We start from the raw sequence: 23552 nt of genomic DNA on the forward strand, positions 1-23552 counted from the left end.
TGACCCTTGACGCCAGCTCAATCGGATTCACATCCGGGCCTTCGTTCCATCCATGGATGTTGCCATCCTGCACGCCCGCTGCTGCCACCTCAGGCGGTTATGCTGCGAAACCGAACGGGATGGTTGGAGAGGAGGTTGCGGCTGGTGGGATAGAGAAGCGGGGAACGGGAAGCTTGCAGCGGAGGGCGGTTGGGGCCATGCCGCTGCGGTGCGCTCAGGTAACGAATGTTTACGCAGCCGACCCCCTTAAAAAAACAAAACACATTTCTTAGAAATACGACACACCCTGCAGCGGTCCGTGCGCCCCCACCAAAACCTCGCGACGAACGTCACCACACCCCCCCAGCTTACTGGTTGCTACAGGAATCGCGAGAGCAATTGATAAGAGATCCAAAGGTTCAAAGAATCCAAACGGTTAACTGCCACGTTGCTCACTACCTAAATGGGGAGGACATTTGCAAAGACGGATTAAAGCTGTAAAGGAGACCGCTTATCGATAACGTATCTTATCGATAAGATAGCTTATCGATAAGGCAATGACACGTGACCTATTGGCAAATATGGAGTATCTATCGTACTTTGGGGCTAGCATTTTCAGGCTTTTTTAACAGGTCAACGTTTTCAATTAATCTGCATTTTCTAGCTCGTCAATTGGTAGCGATTCCTGTGGCGACATGCCAGCTCGGGGGTGCGGTGATGCTCGTCGCGAGGTTTTGGTGGGGGCGCACGGACCGCTGCAGGGTGTGTCGTATTTCTAAAAAATCTGTATTGTTTTTTTAAGGGGGTCGTTACGCAGCGGACGCCACTGTAGTGTACCCGTCCGAATTCCGAAACATCCAATGGCAAAAGGAAAGTGGGGATAACTTTACTATTCGCTGCCCTCTGTTAACACTTCGCAAGATCAATCGTAAGGGAATCTGTTTTTCATGTTTTCAAACAAGTTTTCTCATGTCCTTGGTTGCACTCGTTACAGTCTAGCAACCTTGACCGGAAATGTGTAGCTCGCTCCCGGCTCGAGTCTCGGCCTAAGCAGGACGTATTCCTTGGAACCTTACCCCGAAGCGCGCGGAAGGCGTGCCAAAGCTGCTTGCTCGGAGCGGTCGGAGGCCTGCCCCCACACTTACACAGTAGACCCCGCCATGTCACAAGCGCTCTTTGTCTCCAGATTGGTACTGTATGTAAGGTACCTACCGTTGTACGACAACAGACATCCGTCGGTTATGGCTAAAGAGGTCCCGCCAAGACTAATTTCGGAGACTGCCGCTTACAAGTATTTACAATCGCCACGGGGTGAGCGGGGCCGTGACGGGGCTACGACGACTTCGAGCAACATCAACAACGAACAATCGTAAAGACTCGTTGCAACAACTTTACGAAACCTTAACCAAATCGAAAAAAAAGAAAACGAAGTTAACCCTCACCCTAACCTTGACCCTCACCCTAACTATAACCCTCACCCTAACCAGCGGGGGGCTGGCGCCGCCCCCTGCACCCCCGGCGAACTAACCCGTGGCTAACCCGTGGCGATAGTGCAAACCCCTTGGCGGTCTTGGCGGGGTACTAACGCTGTAATAACATTGCCGACAATTGGCCGAAATTAGTCTTGGCGGGACCTCTTTAGCCATCAGCCATCCGTCCACTGCGCTGTTCGGTCACACGGCACACGCACATTGTCTGCGACACAGGGCCCCGCTTTGCTTCGCCACGAAGACAAAGACCAGTGATCGCCTGCCTGCATAACTCGCATATTCCCTCGACCATCCCCAATCAACTCTCGCCTTGTCGGCTCCGAAACATTCCCTGCACTCGCATCAATAGCACCTCGCCCCCAGCAGCAACCTGCAGTGAAAACCCACTTTCAGAAATATCGAACGACTGCCCACCTACGCTACCTCGATTCGCACAGCGACATCAACAGCTTACTGCAACCATGTCCCAAAAGCGCGACGAACCCCCGGCCTACAACAGCCCCCCGCCGCCGCAACCCCCGCAGCCGGCCTACTACTCCCAGCCGGGCCCGTACGGCCCTCACCACCAGGGCCCCGGCGACGCCTACTACCAGCAACAGCCGCAGATGGGCTATCAGCAGCAGCAGCAGGGGAAATACTACGCCTCAGCGCCCGGCGGGCCGTATCCGCAGTATCAGCAGTATCCGCCGCAGCAGGGGTACTACTACCCGCAGGGCCAGTACGCAGACCAGCAGCGGGGCGGCCCGGTGAGTTTTTTTTTTTTTTTTTTTTTTTTTTTTTTTTTTTTTTTTTTTTTTTTTTTTTTTTTTTTTTTTTTTTTTTTTTTTTTTTTTTTTTTTTTTTCTTTTTTTCCTTCTTCGCTTCATTCTGCCCCCCCTTGACAAGCCAACCCAGGGCAGGGCAGGGGAGGCGGAACTGCCGCGACAGCCCTGGAAGGAAGCGGGTTGAAGCTTCCAGCCCGGGGTTTGCGGCAAAGCGGCGCGGCGCGGCACTGCGCTGCGTTGATCGTCCCCTTGCTTGGCAACGTATGTACATACAGTACACAGTACTAACGGAAGCGGACGCCGGTAGGGCTTCCTCGAGGCATGTCTCGCCGGCCTGGCGTGCTGTTGCTGCCTGGACCTGCTGCTCTAGAAAGTTGAAAGACCGAGACGGGCAAGCGTATCGGGGTGGTGGTGGAGGACGAACGCGCTGCGGCCGGGGCTGGTTTCCCGCGGCGGCGGCGAAGAGGAGGGAAGGCCGTTCTGTCTGTCGTGCTCCGTGGCGGTCGGCCGACACGGTCGTATGTCCGGAAACGAGCGGGAGGAAGGATATGTGTGCCTGGGCTGTTGGGGATGCCGAGCTGTGCTTGGCTTGCTGAGTGGACGAGCGCGGCGGTCCCGGCTCGGCGCTTCGACAGTGGGGAGGAACAGGAGACACTCGCTCACTCGGGTGGCTGATGCATTCCGGGCTGGACTCGCGACGATGGGCGCAGGACGGCGGGCATGGAATTTCCGGGCGTACGGAGGAGGTTCACGGTAACGGCATTTCCTATCGCTATGCCTCACGTTGTACATGAACTGTTGTACTTGGTTTAGGTAGAACTTGTGTAATTTATGCAGGTACTGATGTTTGGGTACCTGCGTTGTCTAAATTTAGGTTGAGTATAGGTGTCACCGCGCGAGGGCGGCGATGTATTCCATACCGAGAGGATCAACATGCTTTCCTAAGGATACACAAAGCATTTTGTATGCGAAACGGCCCTGCGCCCGAAACGACAAGGAATACAAACAGAAAAAAAGCTCACAAAGTGGCGAACAGCCGATCAAAGTTCTCGACGGCCTCCTTGACGCAGTCGTGCGAGTAGATCATCTTCTGGACGTCCGGGCTGGCCCACTTGTCGGGGACCGTGCCCAGCTTGCCGTTCTGGGCGAACTCGCGATCCCGCTCCTCCTTGGCCTTGCCCTCCCCGAGGTGCAGGATGCGGCCCGAGTGGGCCGCCAGGTCGACCAGGGCGGTGCAGTGCGGCTTGCGCAGCAGCTCGTACACCTTGAGCGCCTTGGTGATCGTCCCGGGGTCGCGGGCCTTGTCCGCGGGGATCTTGCTGACGACCTCGGCCAGGACGGCGCCGTCCTCGATCGCCATCGCCGCGCCCTGGCTCAGGTGCGGCAGCGTCGGGTGGCACGCGTCGCCCAGCAGCGCCACCGACCCGTGCACCCACGTCGGCAGCGGCTTGTGCGACCGCAGCTTCCACTCGCACACCTCGCCGTCGGGCACCAGGTTGAGCATGCGGTGCACGAGCGGGCAGAAGTCCTCGTACACCTTGAGCATGGCCGCCTTGGACCCCTTGGTCGTGTAGGTCGCGTTGGTGGCGGACGCGAAGTTGACGTCGGGCTGGGCCGACGACAGGTTGTAGATCTGCTTGTTGCTGACCGGGTAGGCGATGATGTGCCGCTTCTCGCCGACCCAGCGCACCACCGTGTCGCTGTCGAGCAGCGCCAGCATCTCCGGGTCGTGCTCCATCTCGGACCGCTTGAGCATGATGCGGTAGGCGGCCTGGCCCGTGTCCTCCTCCTGCGCCTCGGTGCCCAGCTCGGCGAGCATCTGCGTGCGCGTCACCGACTTGATGCCGTCCGCCGCCAGCAGGATGTCCGTCTCGAGCGTGTACTCGTCGCCGTCGCGCGGCTTGAGCGTGATGACCGGCTTGCCGGCGAACGAGTTGACCCGGACCAGCGCCGTTGAGAAGTGGAACTTAATCGCACTCTCCTTCTTGCACCCGTTGAACAGGCCGCCCGCCAGCGACGACCGGTGTCCCGTGCAGTGGGGGAAGCCGTATTTCTCTTCAATGTCCGGCATCTCGACGTGTGAGAGCTCGGCGTTCGTGCTCCCCTCTGCTCAGGACCCCGCGTTAGAACACCTTGAAGGCTGGTTCAAAGCCCGACTTGGCAAAAAGAGGGGGAGGGGAGGGAAAAGGGCTTACGCCTTATGCTGGTGGCCTTGACGTTGGTCGCCTCGGCGAAGATCTCGTCCCAGCATCCGAGCCGGCTGAGCACGCGGACGACATTGGGCGGCATCTGGATGCCGGCGCCGACGAAGCCCAGATTCGACGCCGTCTCGAAGACGTCGATGTGCTTGAACCCCTTCTTGGCAAAGGCCAGGGCTGTTCCCAGGCCCCCCATGCCTGCGGGATGGCGTCAGCATCTGCGGCCTAGGAATAGGGAGAACTAACCATGGAATCGTACCTGCACCGATGATGACGATGCGAAGATCCCGGACGTCCGCCATTGCAGCGATTTGGCGGTGATCTCGCCCGCGAGAATGTGAATGAATGCCTATTGCGGACAGATATGAATGCTGGCAAAAGGTTGCTGTTGGGGGTATATAGTGTGCGTGTGGGTGTATGTGTGTGTGTGTGTGTAGAGGGCTCAGGAGTTTGCTTGATAGTCAAGCAGATGGTTTCGAGTGCGGCGGGGCAGGGTGAGTCTCGAGATGGTGGTGCGGCTAAGAATGTCGAGAGCGGGAGATTGCGCCTTCTTCTCCCGCTTTCATATATACCTGGCACGTACACAGATAGTACACCAAGACGGCCGCGAAGCCCTTGGATCTAGCTTGCCCCGTTCAGTCCTCGGCACCTGCTCTCGCGCCCGCACCCGCACCCGCACCCGCACCAGCCCGATCCACCTTGATTTGTGTGCGGCAGGCGGCGCCGGGCCCGGGGTGGAGCTTCCTGCAGCCTACCGGTTCAACTGGTGCCCCCGTGGCCATCACGTCGCTCCCGTTTCTCTAAGGTTCTCACAGGATATGCCTCGTTGCGGAAGCCCAGAAACGAGAGCCTGTGTCTGCGTTGGATCGATCGGTGGGTTGTGGGGGCGCCGTGGCATTGGATGTGCGGGGAAGAGTTCTCCTTAGCTCCGTTCCGGGAGAACTCTGGAACCGCCGCGGTTCGCCCAAAACCGGGAATCGCATCGACCTCAGGAAAATGGATTTGCCGCCATTCCATCAAAAAGCCCCGAGACCGGTCAGCGACCTGTCGCACTCTGATGATGTCCGCATGTCCGGCCTAGCCATCAGCCGCCATCCAGCCCCGTGCTGTTTTGTTATCTAATAGCTTCCAGGATGCATGTGATCCATTTGGTCTCAACATGGACTACGGCGGCGGGCGTCCGGAATACTGTGTAAGTTCTGTTTCCTGAATCTGAACCCTTTTTTTGTGGCTCTCGGAGCTTGAAAAACGGCCGTGACCCGATCCGGTGCCTCAGCCCCAGAACGTTGTTCCTGAACTGAGCGCAGAATGCCCCAGAATGTCCTGAGAATAAGCCGCAAAACTTTGTTAACTGTGCTTTGCGTCACAATGCTTTGTCTAAGATGGGAAGCGTTGTTGGAGCTGGGATTCACCCCCGGCTCAGCCCTCCCATAGACTCGGATTTACTCGAGCCGGGCCTGGGACTTCGGCTCATTGCGCCTTACATAGTAGAAGGGCAGCCAAAAGGGAGAGCTTTGTCTAGAGAGTAATCGGTGCTGCGTGATGCTCTCGACCACAGTACCTCATGTATTGCTTCACATCACTGGAAAGGACAAGGGCAGCAGCGTTGGCATTGACTCGACTGTTAATTACTCTAGGGAAACTCACTCCGATTCCTAGGACGGTTCAATGTGCCCATTCGTTTTCGGCTATTGCAAAGGGATGCATCGTGTTCGCGCCCCGGCGCTCCATGACAGGTGTACGGCAGCAAGTAATCCATAGGTGCCCAACGAGGTTTCCGCAACGGGTAACTAAAACAGACAGGAAGCGTGGCTCACATGTTGAAGACGTGGGATCAAAGGACCTTAGTGGTACTGTACACTGCCAGAGTCCAACAGTAGCTTGAAGCCACCTTATTTCATTTTTCGTGACAAACAAAGGCGCCGTCATGGACAATCTGGCCGGCAGGGTGCGCGGCGACATTCAAGAGTAAAAATATCAAGCGCGACAAAGCGCGCGTTTAAGCATGAATTGAGACGATGGGAATCATTGGCATCGCGACCACGGCGCTGGCGTCAGACAAAACAGGGTCCTGTGGAAGGCTCGGCCAGTGGCACGGCAGAGCGGCAATAAGCGAGCCGCCGACGTCAATGACTGCAATCAGCAGCCAATCGTTCCCTGGAGCGCTGGCCCATTTCAGACGAACCGGACCCTTGGTCTTGGCGAGTGAACTTGCACCTCCAAGTTTCAAGCCCAGCGCCCTGGTCGAATGACCTCAGGGGTCAAGGGGCCGAACGCAGTCGTGTGCCCCTGTCGCTTTTAGCGTTGATTGTCGTCGCCTTTGTGACGATGCGCACTACACTAGTGTATGTACAATACGACACTACATACAATATGGAGTGGCCGCCCTCCCGGTTTCCGCTCGGTTGTGACAGGTGGCCGTGTGGTTCGGTGTGGTCTTGTGGCATCGTCAAAACCTCCAATCCATTTCCCCTCTCGATCGATGTACAGTGCACTGCCCATCCTGGCACTCCTTGACGCAACCTGACGCACCTTGACGCATCGCTTGGGTCCCCTCTGTGCTCTCAACGAAGCCTGAACGATCTGAACAACCCGACCGACAAGCATCCCCTTCGCCTCGACGCCCTCATTTGCCTCAACACCGCTGCCGACAACCCACAGCATCGTGGGCTTTGCCAATCGCATGGCCTGACCCTGCCGTAGCCAATTGCACTTGGGCCGGCCGGAGCTGAGGCAATCGTGGGGGAAGCAGCGACATACAACCCACCCAATTGCTGCTCCCGATGAGCAGCAGCTCAACGCTGTCGGCGCCCGCAGGGGCGTCGACCTCGCTGTCGGCCACCGTATCGGCGTCGGTGACGACCCTCTCGTCAATTGCATCAACGGCAGCGTCATCGTCTACTTCCACAGCCCCGGCACAGACGACGTCGTCGGCCGCTCCAAATGGCGCCGGTTCCGCCCAGGGGTCGACCGGCATCAGCCTCGTCGCCTTCGTCACTGCCCTGGCGGCTTCGTTGATCGTCTTTGGCATCCAGATGGGCTTCTTCCTGCTCCTGAGGAACAGGCTGGTGCGGATTTTGTGCGTTATTCTCCTCTACCCCCGGCTTTTGGCCTGCCTCTGTGCGTACGCATGGCAATCTTGATCGCTAACATATCCTTCCTTCGCTGCAGCAAGCCCAAGACATATCTGGTGCCCGAACGAGAGCGGACCGATTCGCCGCCCGCCAACCACCTGGCTCTGGCCTACAAGCTCATGAGCTTCCAAGATCGCGAAATCATCAAGAAATGCGGCCTGGACGCCTACTTCTTCCTGCGCTACTTGCAGACGCTCCTGATCATATTCATCCCTATCGCCGTCGTTGTGATTCCCATCTTGGTTCCCCTCAACTACGTGGGCGGCTTGGGCCACAATGTGGTCGACAATACCACTGATGCCAACGCCACCAGCAACGCTCCCACCGGGTTAGACACCCTGGCGTGGGGCAACGTCGCTCCCAACCAGCAACGTCGGCGCTGGGCCCACCTTGTTCTCGCCCTTGCCGTCATCCTGTGGGTGTGCGGCGTCTTCTTCGCCGAGCTGAGAGTATACGTCAAGATCCGCCAGGACTACCTGACGAGCGCAGAGCACCGCCTGCGGGCGTCGGCAAACACGGTGCTCGTGAGCTCCATCCCGGACAAATGGCTGACCGAGGAGGCCCTGAGGGGCCTGTTCGACGTGTTTCCCGGCGGCATTAGAAATGTCTGGCTCACCCGGGACTTCACGGCGCTCCTCGACAAGATCCACGAACGTGCCAGGGTCCACAAAATGCTGGAGGAGGCCGAGAGCGAGCTGGTTCGCACGGCAAAGAAAAAGCAGTTGAAGCAGGCGAAGAAAGGCGGCCTGTTCCATAGGCTGAAGGCCGAGAGCAGGGCCGACAGAGCCGAGCGCGAAAAAGCCGAAGACCAGGAGGCCCAGCGGCGCGCTGAGGGTGCCGGAGGCGTGAGTGCGAACCCGACGCACGTGCCGCATGGCATACAGGAGGCGATCGCCGAAGCAGACGGCAGCATGGACACCGACTTGACCGATGTCCAGGAGGGAGGAGACGACGAAGAGAAGCGTCGTGATAAGAAGCGTCCACTGGCCAAAATCGGACAGGGCCTGGGCAAGGGTGTCGGCAAGGGAGTCGCTGCCGTCAGCGGTGCTGGCATGGGACTCATTAGCGGCGCGAAAGCTATCCAAAAGGGTATCGATCAGGAGCTTGACCGAACCGCCGGCTTTGACTACGCAGCATTGCGCGACCGAAGGGGGCCTCACTCGATGGCGGCGGCGAGCAACCCGGATTTGCCCGGACAAGACATGGCCGCGGATGACGAGGGCAGGCCGAAGACATCGTTTGCATCGGAAGCCCCTTTGACCCAGAAGGAACGGCATGCCCGCACCGCGTCCGATGTCTCGCAAGACTCGGATCTCAAGAAGGAGGCCCTTGACCCCCGCAGCTTTGGTAACACAACTCGCCGAGCGACGAACCTGGACGAGATGATCATAACCGACAAGACGCGGTGGTACGAGTTCTGGAAGCCTCCCACCGGAAGCTACGCATCCCCGATCCCCCAGGGTGCCGACCGAGACGACTATCCATGGAAGAAGGAGAAGAAACCGTTCTGGCAGGCCGTCAAAGACAAGATCCCCTTTTTGAGCAGCGACCATCCGCCGGTCGAGTACCCAACGGCGTATACCCGCGACTACAAGACCCAGCCGGAGGAAGACGCCGAATGGAAGAAATGGCTCAAACCCGAGGACCGGCCCCGTCACCGCATCGCCAACTTCCACTGGACACCCTGGTGGCTTCCCGGCCTGCCCTTGATCAACAAGAAGGTGGACACCATCTATTGGTGCCGCGCCGAGCTGGCCCGTCTGAACGCCGAGATCGAAGAGGACCAGAAGCACCCCGAGCGCTACCCGGTCCTGAACGCGGCGTTTATCCAGTTCAACCATCAGGTGGCGGCTCACATGGCCTGCCAATCCACTATTCACCACATCCCGAAGCGCATGGCGCCTCGCATGGTTGAGATCTCGCCCGACGACGTGATCTGGGATAACATGGCCATCTCGTGGTGGGCCGAGTGGGTTCGACGCGCGATTGTCCTTAGCCTGGTCTCTGCCATGGTCATTCTGTGGGCGTTCCCCGTTGCCTGGACTGCCACGCTCTCGCAGATCGACGCCCTGGTTAAGAACTACAGCTGGCTCTCGTTCCTGGTCGAGAATCAGGTCATCAGCAATGCTATCAAGGCGATCGCCGGCGTCCTGCCCGCTCTGGTCCTGTCCATTATCCTGGCGCTGGTGCCTGTCGTCCTCGAGTTCCTCGCCATGTGGGAGGGATCCAAGACGGGCTCGCTGAAGTCTGAGAAGGTGCAAATATATTATTTCGCCTTCCTGTTCGTCCAGGTCTTCCTGGTCGTGTCGATCGCATCGGGTACCTTCCAGACCCTAGCCAACGTCTCGTCCAACATCACGTCCACGCCACAGGTCCTCGCTGTGAACCTTCCAAAGGCGGCCAACTACTTCTTCTCCTACATGATCCTCCAAGCGCTTTCTACGAGCTCGGGGACGCTGCTGCAAATCGGCACCCTTCTCATCTGGTACGTCTGGTCCAGGATCGTGGACAACACAGCACGGGCGAAGTGGAACCGGAACACCACCCTGCCTACCGTGTCCTGGGGTTCTTTCTTCCCGGTGTACACGAATTTCGCCTGTATCGCCTTGATCTACTCGATCGTCGCGCCGCTCATCTCTCTCTTCGCCATCATCACATTCAGTCTGCTCTGGGTTGCCCACCGCTACAACATGCTCTACGTCACCCGGTTCAAGACCGACACCGGCGGCGTGCTGTACCCGCGGGCCATTAACCAGACATTTACGGGGCTCTACGTCATGGAGCTCTGCCTCATCGGCCTCTTCTTCCTGGCCCAGGACGAGAAGGGCAACAGCGCGTGCTTCCCGCAGGCCGTCATCATGATCGTCGCCTTCGCGTTGACCGCGCTGTACCAGTACCTCCTGAACGACGCCTTTGGACCCTTGCTCCGCTACCTCCCCATCACGTTCGAAGACGAGGCCGTGCTCCGCGACGAAGCCTTCCAGCGCGCCCAGGACCGCCGCTTTGGCCTGGTTGCCGACGATGACGACGACAACGGCGGCAGCCGCGATGACGAAGCCACCGCCCTGCACAGGTCCGCCACCGCCAGCGGCGCGAACGACGACGAGGAGATCGAGCTCGAGAAACTCGGCGGCGGCGCCCACGCCCACGCCCGCACGCCGTCCGCCTCCGTCCTCGGCCGGCTGCGGCAGCAGCCCGCGGTCAAGGGCCTCACGCACGCAGGCACGTGGGCGGCGCGGGGCGGCAAGCAGATCCGGGCGGCGACGCTGGGGCGGGCCGAGGGCGGGCTGCGCTCGGCGGCGCAGTACCGCAAGCAGCGGCGGCAGCGCGATCTCGAGGCGCAGCGGGCCATGGGCGAGGCGCTCTACGGCGGCTACTGCGATGTGATCGAGGACCTGACGCCGGGCGAGCGCGACGCGCTGGTGCGCAAGGCCTTCCAGCACTCGGCGCTGCGCGCGCGCCGGCCCGTCGTCTGGATCCCCCGCGACGACCTCGGCGTCAGCGACGACGAGATCCGCCGCACCATGGAGTTCAGCCGCTACATCTCCATCACCAACGAGGGCACCGCGCTCGACAGCAAGGTCCGCGTGCTCTACGGCAGGAATCCGCCTGATTTTTCCGAGGTCGATCTCATCAATCTGTGAAATGGGGGAAAGGGAAGGGAAGGGGGACGTGTATATAGTTGTTATATATATATGGCATGGCGCAGTTGGGTGGTCATCTAGACGATGATGGCGAGATATGGACCGGCTGGGGCTGGATTCCTTTTGAGCTGTTGGAACCGGACATTGGGGCGTGTGGGTGTGAGGTCTCGGTCTCGGAGTGCATTGCATAGAGAGTGGAAATACCCGGGGGCGTTTTTCGGATTTACCTAAATATACATCGGGGCGTGGCATCGCGTGTTGAGTTTGTTCGGGTGGGTGTAGATAGACGTAGACGTGCCAACTCAAGTGCAGCTGGGGCAGTCAACAGACCGTTACTTGCTACACAGGGTGCGTGATGGTTTTTCTACTACGGAGCTGTCTTTCTCATGAGAGTTCATTGAGGCGGTGTTTCTGACACCTTCTTTCATCTCTCGCGTGGCATGGTTCGTTCCCAGAGTGATATAATCTGGAGCGTCGAACCAGGCCTTCGTGAAAATCAACCTCAGCAGTCATGACCAGCAAGCAAGAGATTAAAGGTGCAAGTCGTGGTAGACAGTCAATATACAGTCATATTGGCTCCTTCCCGGTTTGAGGGCGTACCATACGAGATACTATGTAACCCTCATCTCAACAATAATACAAAGCAAGCATGGTAGGATGCTTGCGAGGAGGAAGAGATCGGCAGAACGTCAAAAAGCCGCCTCCTGGCTCACCGTCGACCAACCTAGATACCCTAATCATAATTTGGGACGCGCACACCCCTGGTCATGCTCATCTGATCCGCCCACTCCCCTCTTCTACTCCCTTCCGCCCGCTCCATGTGCCCTATCCTACCCATCCTACGTCGTCTTCGCCTTCATTGCCTTCTCCTTCACCGCCCCAGCAGCAGGCCACGGAGCCCTCACCGCCTGCCACGGAGCCCTCACAAGCGGGCTCAGCAGGACTGCTCCGACCAGGCACATCAGCGTAGCGATCAGCTGCCAGAAGCCAACCACCGCGGCCCCGGGGCGCAAGGCGACAAACTTGACAAACTCGGTCACCTGGTACAGGTCCTCCTGTTTCTGGATGTAATAGCGCTTGGGCCCTTCACCGCCCTGCTGCTGCTGCTGCGAAGAAGTAGTAGAAGTGGAGGCAGGGGCCGCCTGACCGGTGGTGACGGCGGCGTAGCTAGGCTTGGTGCCCTCCTGGACGGCCTGGCGCTTCTCCTGGGCGGCGTCATACGGCGGCGGCGGGGTTATGGTTTCCTCGGAGGAGGGCGCGGGGCCGGGCGCCAGGTGCAGCACCGAGACGAGGCGCACGGGGGCGCGGTGGAAGGGCACGAACCAGATGGAGAAGATCTGGAAAACCTTCACGTAGGCGATGTTGGTTCTCTCGTCGACGACTGCCGAAGAGAAGGGCGAGGGATAGGTTAATTCAGGGGTTGTTGACATGTTGGGGGGGGGGGGGGGGGGGGGGGGGGGGGAGGAATGCCCGCGAGATTCGACCAGCACATACCGCATGACTCGATTTTGAGACTGATCCTGGGGCTCAGAATCTTGTCTGGTGAGGAAAAACAATGCTTCAGTCTACCTGTGCGTGTCTACGCCCCCTGGCTGGCCAGGCACTTACACCTAAGAAGGCCCGCAACTGTCAGCACGAAATACATGGTTCCGGCGATGGCCAAGGGGCGTGCGAACTCACCACCTATAGATAGCAGCAATGAGCACCCGCGAGTCCAGTTCGCCGACCCCGGGTACCCGCAGTTTCTTGAACGAAGGCACGCGGCAGAACGGGTGCTCGAAGGTTGCTCCCGGAGCGAAGTAGCGGTAGATAGTGTCGTGCTGCTCCTCCGGGGTCCCCTGGGTGAGGGTGCAGACTATACTCTCGAGTTCTCTCGCTGTAAGAAGTCAGACGCCCGCACCTTGCCAGCTCTATGCAACTTCAACGTAAAAGTAGGCAGCGCATTCTGACCTGGATTCTCCATGATGGGCCGTCGAAGTTGAGCGATGCAACTGAAGCCGAAACGGTCGAGGCGGCTAGTGCTGAAGGCAGTTTGACAGCTTTGACAGTTCAACTTGGGCACGAAGATGGCAAGTTGGTTCACACACACGAGGAAATGCGAGCCAACTCGAGGTAAACACGCTTTATTTGTTGAGATTTGGTCCTTCTCAACCCGTCACCCAGTTCCTCCAGCGCAATTTCTCATCACGAGAGCTCTCCCTCCAGTGTGTTGCGACTGCCGCCTTCAAGCTACTGGTGATGTCATCGATGCTGCTGCATGCGCCCGTTCCCCGGCAGCCCCACAGCAAACCCGCGCAGGCGCTCCGTTGAGCCAAGGCTTGGCATGCCGGACCGTTGCAGAGCGGGGCGGGCCACGGCCGGGATCCATCCGAGGAATGTGTTCCGTCTTTACTGCCGTCCGTTGTACATTACCGCTCTTTACTATTCTACATGCCCTCTCGGCCCAAATCTCCCGTCCGAGTTCGTTCATCCCAAACACAAACGCTCCCGCCCGGTGGTATCATATCTCTGAAATCCGACCAACACAGTCCAATGCAGCCCCATAGCGCTCCCAAGCTCGCAAACCAACCTGGAAAACCCCGTCTGTACAGTACTACACATCGCCGTCGTGTCTGTCTGTGAAATCCCAAACACCGCTGTGCCCCTCCCGATGACCCGACGCAATCCACCCGAAAAACCAAGAAAAAAAGAGATAGTACCAAACCCCGCACCCTCGCCCCTCACCGCCGCTGACTCGTCGACCGCCGCACCTCGACAATCGACCCGTTCCCGCCCGCGAACCGGTCCGGATCCACCTACCTGAACCCGCTCGACCTTCTCTCCACGCTCCTGACCCGGCTCCGCTGCCTCCGCGGCGGACTATGCTCCTCGATAACCACGACCTCGTCCTCGGTCGCGCCCTCGCTGGACGAGACCCGCCTGACCCGCGGCGCCGCCGCCGGCCTGCTCACGCTCCTGCGCCGCTCCTCCACCACGACCCTCTCGACGTCCGGCGAGGCCGGCCGGACCCGCACCTCCTCGACGATGACCGGCCCGCCGCGCGCGCGGCTGGACCCGACCCGCCGGATCTCGACCATCTCCTCGCGCTGCCGCCTGCGCGAGCGCGCTCTTGTATCCCGCTCCCGGCGGTGGCGGCGGCTCCGGCGCGTCACCACCGACGAGGTGCCCTCCGTGACGACCGTGACCGACTCGCTGGGGCCGCCGCCGTTGCCGAGGTTGAGGCACGCGTAGATGAGCCAGAGCAGCAGGACGAAGCCGGCGACGGCGCCGAGCGTGATGCCCACCACCGCGCCCGGGTCCGGACCCGAGTCGAGGGAGCCATAGAAGGCGGGGATGGTGGAGGTCTGCACGGGCGCCGGCGACTGCGTTGTTGGTTGGGATTGTGGCTGCTGGCGGGGGACGAGGTCGAGGGTGCGGGAGGGAGCCGCGTCGGGATCGGGAGGCGCGGCGGGGGCGTTGGGGTCGATGTAGGCGTTGGATGATGCTGCGACTGCTTCTGAGGGTGCGGGTTCATAAGCAGGGTCCGGAGCGGGTACTGGTGCTGGTGCTGGTACTGGTGCCGGTGCTGCCGCGCGCGGCTGTTTTCTTGCCGCGGGTGCCATCGCGCAAGGAGCCGCGGCGACTCTCGGGATGAAGAAGTTGCCGATGAGTGGTGTTGGTTGTTTCCCAAACAGCGGTCAGCGCGCGAGATGTAGCATCCTTTTTCGCAACCGCCGCCGAGTTGTGAGACCGCGGCGCTGACCAGGCAGCAAGTTTAGGCGGCGGTCGCTTGCAGGTGGGACAGGCGCCTCGCGCCTCTGCGCAAGCCGATCGCAACCCCGGTCGGTTGCTGCGGAGCGCCTCGGAAGCGGGGGGCCTAGTTCGTAATCCGTACTTCGTGCGACCTGCTGCAACTCGCCCGCTGCCGAGAAATCTGGAAGAAAAGGTAGGAAAAAAAGTACTGGCCAACTCTGGACTCTCCTGCCTCGGTTGCTGTCGTGGGCAAATCCCATCAGCGCGCAGCGCACCGGGCGAGCGCATGGAGGGAGGCTGGGGAGGCGGTCCACTTGAAATGCGACAGTAAACCTGGGCGGAGTCCCGAAAGGCTTGGCACAGGAACGGGAGCGAACCCCTGCAGATCTCATCCCCCACACATTCAATGTACCCTGGACGCGGGAGGGGACAGACGACGGCAGAACGCGGGCTGCAAATCATCGTGTTCCCATCTCACCTTACCTCCTAGATGTTGATGCTCGAGACACATCCTGTCTCCAATCTCAGCATTCATCATACCATCCGGAGCCCCCGGAAGCCGCCGCCCAGCTTTTTATCCTTTTTGTCCTTTTTCTCGGCCTTCTCCTCCCTCTTTTCCCTGCGCTCTGTCCGCGCTGCGTTTTGCACACCTCCTGATACAGAGGGACGTTAGTAGCTGCCCCGGCAAGTTCTCGCCGGGGAAACCGAGAACGACTCACCTCGGCCAAAGTACCTTTCAGCCTGCGGGTTGCTTTTCCCCGAGCCGGGCCCGTCCTCCGGCCCGGCTTGCTCTGGTGGACTCGGCGGGCGATGGGATGCCGACTCAAGCGAGGTCGAGATGGGCGCCCGCGGCGGTGACACCGCGCCATGCGCCGTTCCCTCCGCGTTCTCCGGGTCTGAAAACCCGCGCCGGCGGCTGCGGATCGCCATCGGGGTTCGGGCCGCGGCCAGCGATTCGCCCTCGCCCTCGGCTGATGAATCGGGCTCAGATCTCCCTCCGCGCTGCCTAGCATTGCATTGCATATCCAACAGCGTCGATTGAAGAGCTGTGTATTTCTTCATGAGCGCGTCGTATTGCTTCTGGAGTTCCGTCTGCTTTGCTCGGGCCGATGAGATGGCGCTTTCATACGCTGCCGCCACGTCGCCGGACGGTTTTCTCGGCTTCTCCTGGAGTGCGCTGGCGAGTTGCGCTCTCAAGTCCTCTATCTGCGTCTCGAAGTGACGCGTCGCCTCGCTGAGCTGTTGTTCCCGCGCAGCGACCTCCAGCGCCATCTGCTGTGCGCGCGCTTCTGCCGCGGCGGCCTGCTGCGCGGCGGCCTCCATCTTCGCTTCTTTGCCCTGATACTCTCGTTCCACGGCCGACAGCCGAGCAATCTCGCTTTTGAGCCGCTCAATCATGGCCGTGCTGATATCAACCGCTTCGAGATTCTGTTCGGATTCGAGTCGCTTCTTCTCCGCCTCTTCAACAACGCGGCGCAGATTCTCGCATTCTGCTTGCGCCTTTTCTAACTGCTGTTTCAGTTGGATACTTTCGGCATTCCACTTCTTCTGCTCCTCACGGAGTGCCCGCAGCTTGTTCGACAAGTCGCTCTCCCACTTCTTGGCCATGCTGCGGCGATGGTCAAACTCTTTCCTGATCTGCGCCTCGCCCCTTTTGGCCTCATCAAGCCGCTGCCGCAAGCTGCGGTTCGCGATGACAAGGTTCTGCGTCTCGGCTTCGGTAGCCGACACTCTTATTTGTCGCCGTCGCAATTCCCCCATGTGTACCATGTGCTGCTGTTTGACAAACCTCTCATACTGCAGATCGTTAACTAAGCGGAACCGGTGGTGCTGCAGAAGATCTATCTGGTCGTTAATCCCGCTAGTGGGCTCTGCATTGCGCCCGGGAGCATGGGCGAGTGGGAGGAACCGTGGGCTCTTTTCACCCCCTTGCTCTTGAGGGCTGAGCATGAGAGAAGGTACGCTGTCGTTGGCATGCGATTGGTGCAGACCACTCTTGACGGCACTCGCTGCCGGCGCCGCGTCCGGGACGCGAGTGTGAGATTGCGACTGGTCAAGGTCCGGCGGCAGAGTGGGACTATCATCGTCGGGTCCCCGACTTTTCTGCTCCGACGTGTCGTGTCCCGAGGGGTGGCTGGACTGAGAAGCCTGCCGTAATGAAGGACTACGAGTAACGCTAACGGGGAGCGATCTCACAGAAACCGCTGGATGCGGCGAACCGCCAATGGCGGAACTGCCCAGGAGAGCAGGATCCATAATTTCCTGCTCGAGGCCGTCGGCTGCGCCTGAGCCAGACGGGGCAAGATCCGGCATGGCCGGTCCAGCAGGGGTGGGGTCAGCTGGGTGGTCGACGACCAAAGCCATGCAATCGGCCAGAACCTCCTCTGCCTCACTCTTGATCCAGCGGCTCATGTCGGTCTTTTCGGACTCGATGGTAAAATGGTAGAAGTTCGGATGCAGGAGGTGCCGCTTTCTGAACTGTTCGGATCGGTCCCGGATCTCCATAGCTTGGACGTCAATATCCTCGGCATTGTTCGCATGGCGCAGATACCTTTGGGGCTTGCGGATGTAATCGAGAAAGTTGATGGGATACAAGCCATAGAGGACCGTGAAGTACTCGGGAAGGTAGGAAATGGAGTGTCCGTCATAGTCGGGATCTAGCAGGGATGTTTCCCAAGGAACCCCAGCGCCGCCCTCGTCGTTTTCGGCGCCCATCTCGGTATGCTGCTTGGTGAAATACGAATTCCGGTCCCAGAACAGCAACCGAGCGTAGATGTTGAACAAGGTAGGAAGGAAAGGACCCAGAGAACTTGGTATGAACGGCAGAATCATAGTCAGGGTTATGAGAGCTAGATTGACGGTCGCGGTCGATTCGTCTTTCTGAAGGGAGTGCAAGATGTTGACGAAGAGCGGTGTCTGCAAGATGAGGTGCAAGTGCGGCGGCCCGCTGGACACGTAAGCGCAGAGCAGGCTGAGCGCCGAGTTTCGATGCTCCCTCCTGACAAAGTAGCCATTCAAGGCCGCCATGAAGCCCTTAGGATCCCTCTTGCCAAACGCCATAAGCGCGTTCTTGATCATCTGCTCCTTGAGGTCGGTGGAAGGGCGGAGATCCGGCTGGGCCTCACGAACCTGCATCCACCTCGTGAGCAGCCGGTCGACGACCGACGTCAAACCCTCCTCGCCCCAGGCGGCGGGGTCGTCGTACTCATCGGCCGAGAGGAGATCGAGGGTGTGGGTCATAACCTCCCTCGCCAATCCCTTCTCCCGGCCGACATGATCCAGAACCGGGTCGAGAAGCTTGTCCCACCATTTGAAAATCTTTGCCGGTGTTCGGAGCCCTGGATGGAGGTGACGCAAGACAGCAAGAAAGGCGGCGTATTTCTCCGGGCGGCCCTGCACGACCTTCTCCCAAATGCCCAACAACTCGTCGTCTAGCCGCTCTCCCGAGCCTTCGTCGGGTTCCTCATGTTTCTCGAGGTAGGCCGCAATAATGTCGTTAATCTCGGACGGGAGGGGAAGCGTCGGGGCCTGGAAGAAGCCATTGAGCGCTTTGGCGAGCTCCTTGGTGGAGCTGCGTCGAGAGCACGCGGCGGTCAGCAGAGCTTGACGGGGTGCCGGGGGATTTTATCAAAATGGCGAACATACCCGGATGAAGTCATCCTGATCGACACGGGGCGCGGCGAATTGGGGAAAAAACAGGGGCACGGGAGGCTGGCTCAGTCAACGACGAGCCCCAAGCAGATGCACGCCGGTTCTGCTTCACATGAACGGCCGAACCCCCCTAGCAAGGGAAGGATCGTATATGTCCCGCCCGGGTACAGGAGCCGAGAACACAGTGAAGAACCGGCGTTTTTGAGACCCTTGTGTGGACGGTGCAATCGATGACTTTGTCGGACAGTTCATCAAGAAGCGAGCGTTTGCCAACTCCGTATCCCAGTTCGATCTTCCTGCAGCCCCCTTGATGACGCTAGATAAATTCAACACGACCCACCATGTGACCCAGCTTCCGCCTGGTCGACGGAGTACCTTACACTGCTCCACGGATACCTGGTCAGGGCTCGGCAACCCCGCACTGCTAAAGCTGGTGGGGCCAACCCCAAGGTTCTCAAGAGTGGGCCCTGATCGTCTGATGCATGCGGACAGTGGTGCGAAGGACAGCCCAGGCACCTGCTGAGCGACCAACACTGGGGGAATGCCCCTCTTTGGCGGGGTTTCTGTTGAAGCGCACTCGTGACCGCCCTGCTCGAGGCCCCTGAGCGTCGAGAAGCAAAAACGTGGCGCGTCCCTCGCGCCCTTCAGAACGTCGGGTTCACCTGCAGCAGCCTGAGCCCAATTCCAAAGCCATACTTCCCCCAAGTTTTCTTTGATTCTTGTCCCAAGTACAAAGTGAACTTTGCTCATACCCTCGCGCATCTTGGGGAAATCAACGACATTAGGCCACTATTCTCTTCAATCTGTCAACAAGAAGTTGCCAAAGATGGCCAGTAAGACGTCTGCAGTGGCAGACGAGCCGATTGAAGGTCAGCAAGCAATTGACTTGTCCATTCCCCTTCCCGGCAAGCTGTCTCGGCGGCGCAATCACTCCCGAGGCAGCGCATGCGCTGCGATGCTGCTCTCGTGACGCCAGGAAAGGAACGACTCAGCTGACATGGTCGGTAGTGCTCTTTGCCCTGCATCCCAAGTTCAACCTCACCGACTTCGCTGGTCCTCTGGAAATCTTGACCAGGGCCCTGCACGATGCCAAAGATCCCGGTGAGTGGCCGCGACTCGTCGCCTCCGAGGACAACCCCGCAGCTTCCCCTCAGTCGCACGAGGGCCTCGCCAGCGCGCTCCCCACAGGGAACAGAAAGTCCCATGACGAGCCTGCCATTTGCACACAGCCTCCATGTGCACTGCTGACCGGGGTCTTCGTATCCAGAGTCCAAAGCCTTCGACTTCACTATCGCTTCGGGTGAGCCCAACGTGCTTTCTGAGCAGGGCGCCATCATTGGTTCCCAGGTTTTGTGGAAGGAGGCCCACGAGCGTCTCAATGACTTCGATGTCCTTGTTGTCGTCGGCGGCAACACCGACGAGATCTTGAAGGAGAAGGCTGAGCCTCTCGGCCTCATCACCGCCTTCGCCGAGCTTCAGCAGAACGACCCCAGCCGCGAGCGCACTCTGCTTTCCGTCTCCACCGGGTCCCTGTTCCTGGCACAGCAGGGAATCCTCCAGGGCCTGTCTGCGACGACCCATCCCGACTACTACATCAAGTTCGAGAACCTGTGCAGCGAGGCCGTCAAGCGAAACCTGGGCGAGCATACCGACCTCATCGAGGACGCGCGATATGTGGTGAATAACCTGCGCTTCGAGCTGGGAGACGAGGACGAGAATCCCTACATCCGGCGCAAGTCAGATGCCGGGCGCCCTCCCAACGCCCGGTAAGTATCGGCGAGCATGCCGAGACCCTGCTGTTGCTGCTGCTGCTGCTGCTGGATGCACAACTAACACAGCTCACAGGAAGGGATCAGTATCATTCAAGAGCGCTTCGCGCCGGGAATCGATCGCCCGGCGCGCCGCGATGCGCCTCGGTGGCCTTCGCGTGATCACCAGCGGGGGAGTAGCCGCTGGCATGGATGCAGCTCTGTACCTGGTTAGCATCCTGGTTTCAGAGGAATCCGCCAACGAGGTGGCCCGGGTCATGCAATTGACCTGGACCAAGGGCGTGGTCGTGGACGGGCTTGATGTGTAAATAAATGAAAGCATTAGACTCGTGGCAGGTGTCACGCAGCATGCAGTGATTGGGACACGGGACCGGGTTTCGGTTAGAGCGTGGGAATATGACGGCCAAGCGCCAGGTCAATTGGCATTCTGAACCCCGACTCCTTCACAACTGAAGAGGTGAGCCGACGCCCCTGACTGCTCGTCGTTCGATGTGGTTGTGGTGAGTGTCAGTATAACGTTCGCGACAGCTCTGGCGCTGTGGCACTCCTGCTGATTACGTCAGGAAGCTCCACTGTGGAGGTCCTTGGCGGGCTTTGCCGGAAGCCGCTGTCGCCGAAACCGCCACCTGGCGCCGGCCCGACTCCGGCTTTCGCAGTCCCAGAAAATCTACCCCGGCTTGAATTGAGAGATCGTGGACGCGACGCCGGTCCAGCACCCAGTTAAGCAACTGTCTGATCCAAACCTGGAGCCGTTCACAGGCTGCTCCAATACACAGAGCGGCCATTAGAGCAGCCATGGCGACGTCGGCAGCGGCGGCAGTGGAGGCTACAGCCCAACAACTGCCGCGCAGATTCGGCAAGAAGCAGATCTTCCTGTACGAGCGCCACGCCTGTCGCCGTCTGTTCAGTGATGGATGCTAACCTCAGCTCCCTCGGATGCACGGGTGCAGACCAAACCATGTCATCGCCTTCATCCGGCCCAAGCCGAGGCAGCCGCCAAACCTGGCGACGTTCGTCGTGCCGCTCACCTTCAACAAGCTCGACCTGCGCGACTACCTCTATCACGTCTACAACGTCGAGGTGACGGCGGTGCGATCCTTCATCAACCAGCCGCAGCCGAGGCAGAAGGACGGCCAAAGGGGCAAGTGGTACCGGCCGCGCTCGCAGAAGATGATGATCGCCGAGCTCGTGAAGCCGTTCGTGTGGCCAGACCCGCCCGCGGAGGACGCCCGGGAGGCGTTCGACCACGCCATGTTCAAGAGGCTGCAGAAGGAGAGGGACGACCAGATATCTCGGTCGATGAATCCTTCGAATATTCCGCTGCGCACGCGCGGTCCCGAGACTCAGGAGCGGCAGACGCTCAGGGAGCAGGCGAAGGAGTTCTTGGATCGCGGGGAGTGGACAAACGGGCGAACAGGGGACGACACATGGACCGAAGTGGAGAAGGACATCAAGGTGTAGTTCTGCGTATGATGTGGAAAACTGGCGGACAGAAAAGGGCTGGACGCGAGGAGGGTTTGCAGCTTGACGGTTGCTTGTAACTAGACAGCCTGCCGTTGGGAAAGAAACCAGCAGGTGTGATGTACTATACCACTACGGGGAGCACGAGAGCACATCTTTCCAATGTACTATTTTACGACGCTGTTCCCGTATTGCTCTCATCCTCATCCGCTTCCCCCGGCTCGACCCAACACTCCCTCCGCTGAAACAGCAAGACTTCATCCCCCCAAGCCCACCACCCCGCCGTCAGATTTCTCGCAAACACCTCGAGCGCCTCGTACCGCTCCGGCAGCAGGTCCTCAAAAAGTGGCCTCAGATTCGGCTTGCGCGAATGCACATCTGGCACAGCAACAATCACCTTCCCCTCAACCGACCCTCTCCCCGTCCCTCCGCAGCCACTACCATCATCGCCACCACCACCCCTCTTCCGCGCGATCAGCAGCCGCTCCCAGGGCTTCCTCCACCGCGACTCCACGTCCACAACCGGCTCCCCGCCCGTCGTGACCTTCAGCCACACCCACTCCCCGACCAACTCCACATCCCACTCAGCAAACAACCCCCCAACACCAACACCACCACCACCATCACCATTACGACTATGACCACGACCACGACGACTCCCGGTCAGCATCTCCACGAACCGCGCCGCGTTGGTCACCCACACGGCGACGAGCCCGCCGGGCGCGAGGCGCGACGCGACGGGGACCTGGCGCAGCAGGGCGCGCACGGACGCCGCGTCGGCCGCGGGGCGGTAGCTCCCTCCGCTGCCTTTGCTCCCGCCGCTGCCGCTGCCGCTGCCGCCGCGGTTCTTGCGCTTGCGCTTGGCGGAGCGGTTCGGCCAGGGCGGATCCAGCACTATCAGGTCGAAGCCTTGTGGCGGGGAGGCGGTGAGGAGGGTTGGGCGGAGGGCGTGCAGGGGCCCGTTGAGGGGGTGGCTGGATGGGGGGAGGTGGTAGAGGGGTGGTTGTGGTGGTGGTGGGTGGTTGGCAGGAAGAGAAGGGGTAGGGTCGGGGCCGGAGTCCGGAGGTGGTGTTGTTGCCGGGTGGTGTTGGTGCTGGGGTTGCGGGGCTTGCGGAGGCGGCGGTGGTGGTGAGCAGATCCGGGGCAAACACCACGGTCCGTTGTACGACTGTCTGATCTCCTCCAGCGCGGATTCAACCGCCGCCTGGGTCATCAGCTCAGCCACTTGCGCTGAGGCTGACGTGGGCGGGAGTTCGGCCCCGCCCGTCTTGGGCTCCGGGGTCGGGAAGGGGGCTGCCGGCGGCAGTGCCGATATCAGCCGGCGCAGCTTGCTGGGGGGTTGTCGTCCATTTGCGCCTGTCAGCTGACTGGATGGGAGCTGGGCCTCTTCAATTGACCGGGGGAGATCCAGCAATACCACTGTCTTGCGGCTGTTTTGCCAAAGAATGCACGACGAGGCCATACTGTGTAATGTAGTGTCGGCTCGGCCTCGACGGCCTGTCCGAATGGGAACGCCCAGAGCTTCCAGTGTTCAGACGTTTGGACGCTGCCAGATCTGGGGGAGCGAGATGTAAAATGTGGGGCCGGCAAGGTGTCGCGTGAGCTCTGGTTGGCCTGGTTTCGCAAGGCACTGGCCAGGGTCTTGTGGGGGACGCCCGGGTATCGGTAATCCTCGGCTTCGTGGAGGCGGCGGGCGGCGGGATGCTGCACAGTAAAAAGCTCGCTTTGGC

At 59.9% G+C, this 23552-nt stretch overlaps 9 protein-coding genes across 9 annotated transcripts; 4 read left to right on the forward strand and 5 right to left on the reverse strand.

Moving 5' to 3' along the window:
* Positions 1-1664: 1664 nt before the first annotated feature.
* THITE_132607 (uncharacterized protein) lies at positions 1665-3105 on the forward strand. The gene is made up of 2 exons (XM_003653129.1): positions 1665-2215; positions 2541-3105. The coding sequence occupies exons 1-2, from the start codon at positions 1931-1933 to the stop codon at positions 2601-2603; spliced, it is 348 nt and encodes a 115-aa protein (XP_003653177.1). The 5' UTR covers positions 1665-1930; the 3' UTR covers positions 2604-3105.
* Positions 3106-3138: 33 nt separating this feature from the next.
* THITE_2115312 (uncharacterized protein) lies at positions 3139-4835 on the reverse strand. The gene is made up of 3 exons (XM_003653130.1): positions 4691-4835; positions 4429-4629; positions 3139-4339 (listed from the first exon to the last, which is right to left on the reverse strand). Exons 1-3 carry the CDS (start codon positions 4731-4733, stop codon positions 3252-3254), a joined length of 1332 nt encoding a protein of 443 aa, XP_003653178.1. The 5' UTR covers positions 4734-4835; the 3' UTR covers positions 3139-3251.
* A 755-nt stretch (positions 4836-5590) lies between these two features.
* Positions 5591-11209, forward strand: THITE_2144330 (uncharacterized protein; the record flags this gene model as incomplete). Its single annotated transcript, XM_003653131.1, has 4 exons — positions 5591-5623; position 6776; positions 7342-7510; positions 7603-11209. The coding sequence occupies 4 exons, from the start codon at positions 5591-5593 to the stop codon at positions 11207-11209; spliced, it is 3810 nt and encodes a 1269-aa protein (XP_003653179.1).
* An 839-nt stretch (positions 11210-12048) lies between these two features.
* Positions 12049-13172, reverse strand: THITE_2144331 (uncharacterized protein; the record flags this gene model as incomplete). The annotated part of the gene is made up of 5 exons (XM_003653132.1): positions 12049-12590; positions 12704-12748; positions 12818-12819; positions 12890-13085; positions 13160-13172. The coding sequence occupies 5 exons, from the start codon at positions 13170-13172 to the stop codon at positions 12049-12051; spliced, it is 798 nt and encodes a 265-aa protein (XP_003653180.1).
* A 691-nt stretch (positions 13173-13863) lies between these two features.
* On the reverse strand, positions 13864-15258 carry THITE_2115315 (uncharacterized protein). Its single transcript, XM_003653133.1, has one exon. The coding sequence runs from the start codon at positions 14809-14811 to the stop codon at positions 14005-14007; it is 807 nt and encodes a 268-aa protein (XP_003653181.1). The 5' UTR covers positions 14812-15258; the 3' UTR covers positions 13864-14004.
* A 1-nt stretch (position 15259) lies between these two features.
* On the reverse strand, positions 15260-18751 carry THITE_2115316 (uncharacterized protein). The gene is made up of 3 exons (XM_003653134.1): positions 18587-18751; positions 15661-18512; positions 15260-15594 (listed from the first exon to the last, which is right to left on the reverse strand). Exons 1-3 carry the CDS (start codon positions 18598-18600, stop codon positions 15476-15478), a joined length of 2985 nt encoding a protein of 994 aa, XP_003653182.1. The 5' UTR covers positions 18601-18751; the 3' UTR covers positions 15260-15475.
* A 371-nt stretch (positions 18752-19122) lies between these two features.
* THITE_2115319 (uncharacterized protein) lies at positions 19123-20706 on the forward strand. Its single transcript, XM_003653135.1, has 4 exons — positions 19123-19461; positions 19601-19693; positions 19860-20358; positions 20438-20706. Exons 1-4 carry the CDS (start codon positions 19419-19421, stop codon positions 20667-20669), a joined length of 867 nt encoding a protein of 288 aa, XP_003653183.1. The 5' UTR covers positions 19123-19418; the 3' UTR covers positions 20670-20706.
* Positions 20707-21007: 301 nt separating this feature from the next.
* Positions 21008-21948, forward strand: THITE_2115321 (uncharacterized protein). The gene has a single exon (XM_003653136.1). The coding sequence runs from the start codon at positions 21298-21300 to the stop codon at positions 21820-21822; it is 525 nt and encodes a 174-aa protein (XP_003653184.1). The 5' UTR covers positions 21008-21297; the 3' UTR covers positions 21823-21948.
* A 46-nt stretch (positions 21949-21994) lies between these two features.
* THITE_2144336 (uncharacterized protein) lies at positions 21995-23284 on the reverse strand (the record flags this gene model as incomplete). Its single annotated transcript, XM_003653137.1, has 2 exons — positions 21995-22620; positions 22663-23284. 2 exons carry the CDS (start codon positions 23282-23284, stop codon positions 21995-21997), a joined length of 1248 nt encoding a protein of 415 aa, XP_003653185.1.
* Between the last annotated feature and the right edge of the window lie 268 nt (positions 23285-23552).

This window comes from Thermothielavioides terrestris, chromosome 2 (genome assembly GCF_000226115.1).
Source record: "Thermothielavioides terrestris NRRL 8126 chromosome 2, complete sequence".
Classification (NCBI taxonomy): domain Eukaryota; kingdom Fungi; phylum Ascomycota; class Sordariomycetes; order Sordariales; family Chaetomiaceae; genus Thermothielavioides; species Thermothielavioides terrestris.

What these genes read in the sequence shown, in the direction of transcription:
- THITE_2115321 (XM_003653136.1), top strand. Translation starts at nt 21,298, where the DNA reads ATGCACGGGTGCAGACCAAACCATGTCATCGCCTTCATCCGGCCCAAG.
- THITE_132607 (XM_003653129.1), top strand. Translation starts at nt 1,931, where the DNA reads ATGTCCCAAAAGCGCGACGAACCCCCGGCCTACAACAGCCCCCCGCCG. An exon ending in ACCAGCAGCGGGGCGGCCCG is followed by an intron (nt 2,216 to 2,540) that starts GTGAGTTTTTTT and finishes GGACGCCGGTAG; the next exon opens with GGCTTCCTCGAGGCATGTCT.
- THITE_2115319 (XM_003653135.1), top strand. Translation starts at nt 19,419, where the DNA reads ATGGCCAGTAAGACGTCTGCAGTGGCAGACGAGCCGATTGAAG. An exon ending in GGCAGACGAGCCGATTGAAG is followed by an intron (nt 19,462 to 19,600) that starts GTCAGCAAGCAA and finishes CATGGTCGGTAG; the next exon opens with TGCTCTTTGCCCTGCATCCC. An exon ending in GGGCGCCCTCCCAACGCCCG is followed by an intron (nt 20,359 to 20,437) that starts GTAAGTATCGGC and finishes CACAGCTCACAG; the next exon opens with GAAGGGATCAGTATCATTCA.
- THITE_2115316 (XM_003653134.1), bottom strand. An exon ending in TGAAAGGTACTTTGGCCGAG is followed by an intron (nt 15,595 to 15,660) that starts GTGAGTCGTTCT and finishes CCTCTGTATCAG; the next exon opens with GAGGTGTGCAAAACGCAGCG.
- THITE_2115312 (XM_003653130.1), bottom strand. Translation starts at nt 4,733, where the DNA reads ATGGCGGACGTCCGGGATCTTCGCATCGTCATCATCGGTGCAG. An exon ending in CATCGTCATCATCGGTGCAG is followed by an intron (nt 4,630 to 4,690) that starts GTACGATTCCAT and finishes GCCATCCCGCAG; the next exon opens with GCATGGGGGGCCTGGGAACA. An exon ending in CAAGGCCACCAGCATAAGGC is followed by an intron (nt 4,340 to 4,428) that starts GTAAGCCCTTTT and finishes GGTCCTGAGCAG; the next exon opens with AGGGGAGCACGAACGCCGAG.
- THITE_2115315 (XM_003653133.1), bottom strand. Translation starts at nt 14,811, where the DNA reads ATGGCACCCGCGGCAAGAAAACAGCCGCGCGCGGCAGCACCGGCACCA.